Genomic DNA, 9,513 nt, shown 5'->3' with positions numbered 1-9,513 from the left:
TGAATGAACTAGAGTTTTTAAAATAAATATTCTTTATCGTCTTGATGAAAAATTGATGATTCATCAATTTGTTTACTTACAGATACAATATAACTTTTAACCACATTATCTTCCTCCTTATAACTGAGGGCTTTGTGAAGTAACAGAAAATCTTCAAGCAATCTGTGTAAGTCGTTTCATTATTATCTGATCTGTTCATAGATGTATGTGGTGAGAGGATCATAAACGTCGACAGAGGCCAGTTCGTGTCTCCAGGATACCCATACAAATACTCACCAAACCTTGACTGCCAGTGGCAAATTCAGGCAAATTCATCTTTGTCTGGCGCAATATCTATTGAAATTCTGGAATTTGAAACGGAGTGGCAGTATGACTTTGTAAAATTTGAAAGTCGAACTTTTTATGAAGATGTTCCTGGTCCGTTATTACTGGACGGCGCAACGAAGGTTCGGGGCATAATTTTCAACTCATCTGAGGTGAATGTGTCAATGACATCTGATTCAACCGTCGAATATATCGGGTTTCGATTCTCGCTTCAAAGCTGGGCTGTTGGAGTTAGTAAGTATTTTCTACATCAATTTCTTCTTGGTCTGTGTCCTGTTGCAGTTGATAAATAAAGTTGATACTAATCGATGCAGCAACAACGAGGAGACGATTTGTCTCATGTATTTGGTTTTTATCATTTTAACCTGTTTTCTTCACGTTTCGTGTAAATGATTCCTCCACGTTTTGTTAAACCAATCCCCTCTCTTTTCATTTTGACTTTTATAAAATACAAATGTGATATTTCTATTGGGGAGACAAGATTTAAACCTTCGTCTTTGAAAAATTAAGCTCCCAGATACAACACTGCTCAAATAATAGGCTCTGTGTTAATAGCAAAACTAACCGACAGAGGCAAGAGAACTCATGTCCCGTAAATTATTGAGAACAGTTACCTGGTGACCTTACCAAAAGATGGAAATAATCAGTGTTTATATTGTTATCGTTAAATTAAAAGGGCAAAAAATGCACCATAAAAATCACTTAAATGAAAATGAATAAAATACGAAACTAACCCCCAAAAAGAAATAAATTAAAGGGTTTTGCATCTTGCCTTTATTTCTATTTAGTGTCCAGTTGAATGGAAATCGTTCTTAAAAACGTTGACCAATAGACCCCTAAATTGAAAGATCTCTGAAAACGGAGTGCGTGCACTTTTAACTTATGATACATTCAAAATGAAACTCTGTCCTGTTGAAACAAATATGTATGCAAGAAGTATATTATCAGCGATGGCAACAACATCAAGGAGCAAAATAATGGTCTCAAATCTGACTATCAATGATCATTAGGTGAGACGAATGTTTCAAACTTCTCCACACAAACATTTAAATTACTCCTTATGAACAAGTTTTCAAAGGTAAGGGAAAATCTATATTGCTCTAAGAATATTATAATTTTGTTTCACAGGTCAATTGTCATGTGAGGTATTTGACGGAGGGTTGTTTGACTGCGAAGACGGGTCTTGTGTGACTCCATACGCTAGATGTGACGGGTTCCAGGATTGCCTCAGCGGAAAAGACGAACACGATTGTGGTAAACAGTTTCGTGTGTAACGCCTTACCCAGATATTGTGCATCTTAATTGTCTGAGAGCTAGTTGCATGGCTCTCACTATTTTGCTGTATGGCCAAAAGTATCCGTGGCAACCAAAGAAATATCCGGTGTTGCGTCACCTTAGTTTAAACCACGCTTACTGCGCAAAGGAAATTACTGCACAAAAGAGAACCAGAACCACTATACCAGGCACGAAATGGGACAGAGGGGTACCCCCCCTAACAAGTCCAATCCCCATACACACTCCAGCCTATTGTCACTTAGCATATCCTCCTTGACGTCTGTCCCATAGTTTGCTTCATATGAGAACCACTGGAACTTAAAGTTAACGTACCTTGCGTGTAATCTGCAGTGCATGAGCATGTCCATGTATGGCAAACGAACCGAATGTGCATGACCACCGACATTGTATCTAAATGCTACTGAGGTTACTGATGCCACAGGTGTCAAAATTATGAGCAATCAATTAAAATGAGATCTTTTATCTCTGGAAAACCAATAGTGAGATCCCTCATCTTTTTATTAGTGGCAAGTGATTGAGTAAATGTCAGTCTCACTTTTTTTGTTAGGTCTTTGGTTAAAACTGAGAAGTATTGATGACGTCATCATTTGGCACTCAGTGTCACCTTAAAGGTCCACATTTTAAGGTTTCTTCGTCACAGAACTACGACTTTGATTGGAATAATATTGGCATATGACTACGTTTGTGTTAAGGAATTAAGAAGACGTAATCGATACCCTTATCGAAGGGCACATGACATCATCTTAAAATGGCACTTTTAAGGTTTCATAACAAGAGAACTGATTGAGTTCAGTCCTTGTAGAATAAGATGTGTCACATCTATACGTGAAAGTGAAATTGAGTTAATGGCATGATATTTTCATTGTTGGCTACGTGACGTCATCTGAATTGTGCCTATAAGTAGAGGTTGTGCAAATGTTGGTTTATGATTGTCATTTGGATTTATTTGAAGGATTCCAAGCGAAGTCGTGTTTGATGGTATTAAATGCATTTTTTAGGTCTGTTTAATACACAAACCATTTACACAGATGACTTAAAATGGAGACCAAGACCGGTTTCCTTTCGACATTGTCTAGACAATGTTCTAGACGTTGTTCCAGACAGCTAAATACAGCTTTTCCACTATTACTCGAAGTTAACTCAAGTTGCTTCAAGACGCTTCACACAATGGGACACAGAGTTAACACCGTGACGATTTACGGTCTACTAAGAGGACCGTGTCAGCAGCAACAATCTAATAACTATTCCATGAACAGCCTCTGAGGAAGTTTCCTGTTATCACCTATTCCATTAAAGCTTTTTTACACGTATTTTATAATCAGACAGGCGAACGTTTTTTTATTTTTTTTTCAGAAAACGTATTTTGTCCGTCTGTGTGCAGATGTACGTATTCGAGAAGTCAGTGTTTTCAGGGCTGGAATCTTCAAACCATTCGTAGTTTCAACAGGACAATCCTTTGGCTGTAAGTTTCACTTGTTTCTGCACAAAAAAGGGGTCTAGTGGCCACGATATTCTACCTTGCTTATTGTACTTGTCGCATTTTCCATTTATTTATTTCTTTAGAATATTTTTTTTAAAACAATTGCGGATTAGCCGGTGGACTGTCCTGAACGGTCCGTTGCATTGTATTTACATAACCTTGTTTGCTGGACGCAATACCTCAATTTAATACCTTGAAAAGGTTTAAAAGAACTTCTCGAGGGACGCCTGTGACAAACTGAATCACTTATCAGCCATCTTACCTGTTGGTTTACCAGTGATTTGCGAACAATGATATATGCAGAGATCCAACCCCAAATCCATCCCACAAACGTAGCCCACAATCAACCCCCACCCACCAATGGCCACTGCCGGCCAGCCAGCCAGCAAGTCCTGAGACTGTTTTTTGGGTCTGGATTAGCTGTTGTTTGCCTTTAGATGTTGATGAAGTGATAGTGATTGATTGACAACCAAAATATCAGCGGCAAGAATATCTAAACAAGAAAGATCGGGTTTGTACACACTCGAATAAGGCTGCCCTGGAATGCCAGGTTTCTGAGGATTGGTGTGGTCTCTGGATGGCTACCACATCGAAGGTGTTCGTACAGGCTCAAAATAGGTGGGGTGAATGAGGATTATATAATAGTCTCAGATATGAGACTTTTTATTAATTAAAATCGATTTTGTTTTTATTTTTAAATTGGAATAGAAATGTAAACCTACAACAGTGCAAAGAGTAACTGAAAACCGTAACATTTGGCAAGTACACGGTAAAGTGCATGAAATCAAATTCAACAGTTAGATTGTTTTGTTTGCCCTTCGTTTTTATTCTATAAACGTGTGCGTTAAATATATAAAAGCGGGACTTTATGCAAATACTTACTGCTCACTGTTTTGCCAAAAAGGGGATTATATATAGGTTTTGAAAATGCTATTATGGCCAAGTTACAAGTTTAACGGGAATACGCATGTATAGGTTTAAGCAACACTCAACGTAAGCTCAAAATGACATTATTAAAAATGGGTCAGAGATTGCCATCGTTGGGTCGGAGTTGGTCTGGGTCCGACTTGGTCTGGAAACAGGAATCGTAAAAAACACATTTTGTGCTTTTTTGTGATGTATACAGGGATCTGCTGAACGGTAACATCTCGGATTTAGAGCCCGGCATTTTTCAAGGATATTCCACCCTGCTCAATCTGTGAGTAATAATATTGTGTGCTTGCTTTCTGTGTATTTGTACGACAACTTACATTAACTATAACACCAGGCATTGTTTCCTCAGTTGGGATCAAGCTACTTATGAAGTTCGAGATTCTTCCCCTCCCTTTACCAAAGTTTGTTACATACACGTAGTCTACAACAAAGAAGATCTTACTTTTTGCATTTACTAAAAACACTCCAAAGATAGTTTGGTACTTGTTTGCAAAGATGACACCCACACCGTATGGATACGTGCCAGGCCCCTGACAAAACAAGCATTGTGGTCCAGGTGGCATTTCATCAGCCACAATACAAGAAGGAATCAACTAAAGGACAATGTGGAAGTTACAATTCCGTATAGATCACAACCATGCGCTCACTGTGGCCTGACCGACAACCACCCGCAGAGTAAAAACGCCCAGCCCACAGCAAGACTTTCAAAAAAACCCGGAAATAGAACCACTTTTCCGCTTGCCAAGCTGATCGACCACGCGAACAAAGCAACCAGTCATCCCACCCCCACAAAAAATCTACGAAAACAAAAAGACGAGCATGAAAACAAGTAGGCCTAAATGTCGTCTGGCGACGAGATTTCAATAGTCGCCTTAACACATCTAAAACAAACGCAAAAGCATGCATGTTGGCAGCGCAGTCACTTGTTGACCACGATGACGTACGCATTGACCCAGAGCGTAGAGCAGACGTTAACATCATAGACGAATACCATAATACACCACAGCACAGACCGAGCAATCCGCAAAGACTACAGGCCAGTCAAATCCAGCTACACACCTTTCAGAACGACTTTACCTGTGAAAGGAAATTCCAGACGATAATCAGTAAAAATATATGTGGAACTACAGCAAAATTTGTTGTCTGCAACAGCAAAATCAACTCGGCCCCACGTTCAATTCTGTTCAATTCAATACAACTTTATTATCCCATTAAAGGCAATTACTTTGGCCTTTTTGCACACATAAAACAAATGTAAATTAAAATACAAACTTTAATTGTCAATAGTTGATAGCTACATAATAAAAACCGTACTAATACTATACGACAAACTGATCACTATACAACATTAAACGTTATAAACAGAGAACCAGATGACTTCCTTGCCAAAACGAATGACCTTCGGATTTCAGACAAGACTGTCACGACAATCACCAGCACGCTTCATACAGCACAACGTTACACACAAAATTGACTAGGAAATACTAAAATGTACTTCAGAGTAAAAGCCTGACCCAGGATATTAACAATGACAAACAAATCTTTGTCAAATTCGGCATGAAACCAAGAGCAATACAATTTGCCCGAAGCTGTTGCCAATCTTCAGAAATACAGTGGTAGGCCTTATGTATCAAGGGAGGCAACTTTGAGACAGTTATCGAGGCGAGCCAGCGACACGGTGTTCCCCACTCGTTACGCAATCACAGCCGGCATTCAGAAGGACGTCGAGAGATGACCTAGCCTAGACATAGTCAGAACCAGTGTCGATCTACGCGTTCCAAATAAATTCAATTAATGGAAAATGATCACTAAAGGCCTAGTTGTTGAGGATTTCAAGTATACGTTCCACGACTGCACAGTCTTCTCTCAGCTTGAGATAAAACAGGTCTAGGCCTATGTCACGAGCACTTACTTGACGCAAAATCGGTAGAAGTAGTAACTTTTAGCCCACCAGTGGGAGGGGAAATCTGAAATTTTTTTTGTGCCAAGTCATTTCAAGTCCTCTTTGATGAAACAACCATCAAAATCGGTGGGTACATTCCAAAATCAGCTAGACAACATTCTAGGGGGGGGGACAGAAACATCGAAAGATTCACGAAACTACAAGCAAGCTTGCAGAGAGCCCAACACCTGGACATTACCTTCAGGCTTATCTTCTTACACCAATTGTGGTCTTAAAATAATTGGCATAAGACTTCCTTTGGACTTCCACATCGGTCGTCTGTGCCCAAGGCTAGAACTGATCACTTGGCTGTGGCTTGAAAATAATTACACCATAAAAGGAAAATTTCATGAATTGAAACCAGGCCCTTGTCTAATTGCTGGCAGTCAGCTATAATCTAACTGGGCGGACACAGTGGCAGACATTTGGTATCACTTGACAGTTCTTAAAGAATTACTGGACATGTACTGTAAAAGTGTAGTGGTACACATGGAAATTGTTATGGCATAATAAACAGTAAGTGCGTACGTGTATTTGCAACTCAAGCGAGTTAAACTCATCTGTCTCAAATTATAAGTCTTCAGTTGATGCCAGGCCCTGTTTAATTTTTACAGTGAGATGAAATAAGGCGCAACTTACCTTGTAGGCCTACTTGAAGGAAAAGACATCTGGTTTGCTTTTTTTTTCCGACCAAACTGATTTGCGACTTGACTTGTGACTGGACCAAATGACTTGTGACTTGGTTTAGATTGCAACAATTTACAAGTGACTTGACTTGGACTAACAAATACTGACTTGCTACCACCTCTGTCACAAACCCCAGATACCTGTGTTAGGGATAAAGAGGCCAAACTCTCCATCTGAATCAAGAAGTGGGAAAAATGACACAGATGTCGACTTTGAAGTGGTCTATGAACCAGTCTACACGAAGCAGCTCTGCTTGACACTTTTCCAGACACCCCTCGCTGGAGACTGGAACAGATATAGAAAGTCCTAGAAGCAGACCCTGCAGTTGTCATTGACCAAAAGAAAGAAAGAAAAAAATCCAGAAACTCCGACACAAAATATGCGCTTAAGTTTGGAAAAAACCCACAAGGGACCTACCTTTATTCATTCGTAACCCGAAAGGACCTCTACAGGCTTTGATTTAGATTTGGCTGTATCGACACGCCTTATTGCTACAAGAAAGCGACAAAGGGCCCCTCTTCTGTTCCACAGAACTTTCTGAATTTGCCAACCAAGACGCATTTTCCAACCCTAGATCTACAGTGGATAATGTCAGAGTAAACAGAGAAGCTGAAAATGTCACGAAGTCGCTGAACAAAGCAGAGGAGATCGCCCGTCTCCAGATGAGTTAGGGAAACACCATCATCCAGGAGATGCTCATCGGATACCATTCACACCCACACCCAGCGATTAACACCACACCGTGCGAAGCGCTAATGAGCAGACCATGTCGAACAAATCTTGGCCGTTAACCTGGAAAACAACCCAATATATTTTGGCATAAACAGCACAGTGAAAGGCAACAATAGAATACTGAAAACAAGAACAGAAATTAACTCCAACTTCGTTGTTAGAGATAACGTCTCTCTCACACAGACAGATTTTAACGAATGAAGTTGAAAACGAACAGGTAATCTACATCGCATACGTGTACATCAGAACATCACATGAGTGACGTTCTGCTTTTTTAGCACACGTGGAAATTTCCCTGTTATATATTAAACGAAGTCCATCCCTTTGTAGAGATAACCTACCATGCTTTATATTAAGACGTAATGTTGGTTCTCGTCCTATTCCAGAGGCAATTAAAGGCCTTTGGAATGCCCTTCCCTGGCACTCGTTGTGGATCTGTCTGTGTTTTTTGCTAATCCAAATGTCATTTAAGTCACAAGGAATTGCTGTTAACATATACATTTGGTGTCACTGATGACTTCTATATTAACATTGTTAGAAATGTTATTTACATTCCCTGGTGCATTCGACACCTTTACGCGAGGAAACTTGTTTTGGGAGACCCTGGCATATCAATCGTGAATCTATTTCTTCGAACCAAAAGGGAGCTGAGTGCAATAATACTGGCCCGTGTAAATGGGAAGTAACGAAGAGGAATTCATCACTGTTTGTGTTTTGAAAACGGAACGGGAGTTGTGAGCATTTCTAGATTAAATACAGGCAAATAAAAAAGGCATACAAATTTAGAAACCGATCCGACAATGCATCCCGTATACAAAAAGAATATGTTTAATTGCTGAGGCCCAGCCCTGTCTTAAGATACTTAGCCTGGAGCCTCAGTCCTTCGACGCGCCTTTCTATACCAAGTTGTGCCATCACAGCGCAACGGAAGTGTCTTTCTCTTTCCATAAATTTTGTTTAAAGGTGCTCATTTCTTCTCTATTTTTCCCAAGAGGATGAGCGTCGTAGTTATCTGCAATATATCTCTACGGAAAATGGCCTGCAAATTATCAATTTTCTTTCCAACTTTGCATGTAATACCTTTTCCACTAATTTTCATTGATGTTACCCCTTAATTTGACAGGCACCTGACAAACGTTACCATCGGTAACATTGAGTCCAATGCGTTCAGTGAGCTTTCTCATCTCCAAACAATGTAAGTTCTCTGCGATTTTTTATGTATTTTGTCTTTTTTTGTCGGAGAGAAGACAAGTGTGTGCTTCTTTCCACAGCAAGCCAATCGTTTTTTCAGTGCAAAAAGTCCGATCTCGGTTTGGAGTACTTTTGATAAAAAACATTAAATGGTTTCTTTCCTCACAGTAATTGTGTTTTGCTGAATTACTCTATACAGGGAAATGTAACTTGTGGTAGATAACATATTTAAAATCATTTTTTTCTGTCTGAGCTTTGGTATCTTCATCAAATTTCAGTGAATGAGGTTTTTTTAATGGAACCACAATTAGCATAAACGGCGCTATGCATATTCCGGTCAAACATCATAACCTACAGGCTGAGATACGACATTGTATGCCCCATAGACACAACACGATGCCTCTTTACTAATAATTTAGGAGATTATTCTCGTTAAATCACCAATTAATATTGAAGCCCCTAATCAGCTCGAAGTTAAATGGAACTTCCCTCTTGCATCTAAAGCTTGTTGTTTAAAAGCGTTTAAAAGCAAATGCCATTGTGTTCAATATTCTTGTATTTTCTGCAAAGTTTGCGTTTTTTTTCCTCATAATATTCTCTACATTTGAGCATTTTTCAATTGTAAAAAATAAACGATATTAAGCAAGTATTTAATCTTGATCATTAGGCTTGACTGAGGGGCTTTTCGAATAACGTTCTTCATGTTGTCTCATTGCAAAGAAATGAACTCTGACGAATTTGAGATTCAACGTTTTGAACAAAGAAGGCTTTAAATGGCAATTTGCGTTAAGTTCGCCCAGAAAACGACGTTTTAGCACAAACTGGAAGGCGAGTTACTTCTGAACATAAATAGACTGTATTCATGTATCAGGCTACCTTGAATTGAAACTGATGCAGAAGTTTTCAGTTCGGGAACATGATGAGAATA

The 9,513-nt window shown here is 39.3% G+C and overlaps 1 protein-coding gene across 1 annotated transcript; it reads left to right on the top strand.

Moving 5' to 3' along the window:
* Positions 1-376: 376 nt before the first annotated feature.
* On the top strand, positions 377-4,494 carry LOC110990583 (uncharacterized). Its single transcript, XM_087145209.1, has 4 exons — positions 377-558; positions 1,453-1,578; positions 2,974-3,082; positions 4,227-4,494. The coding sequence occupies exons 1-4, from the start codon at positions 489-491 to the stop codon at positions 4,300-4,302; spliced, it is 381 nt and encodes a 126-aa protein (XP_087001335.1). The 5' UTR covers positions 377-488; the 3' UTR covers positions 4,303-4,494.
* The last annotated feature ends 5,019 nt before the right edge of the window (positions 4,495-9,513 follow it).

This window comes from Acanthaster planci, linkage group LG01 (genome assembly GCF_054643075.1).
Source record: "Acanthaster planci isolate LZ-2023a linkage group LG01, COTS_SCS, whole genome shotgun sequence".
Lineage (NCBI taxonomy): Eukaryota > Metazoa > Echinodermata > Asteroidea > Valvatida > Acanthasteridae > Acanthaster > Acanthaster planci.
The sequence above is the reverse complement of the archived record's forward strand: the minus strand, read 5'-3'. Positions and strand labels throughout refer to the sequence as shown.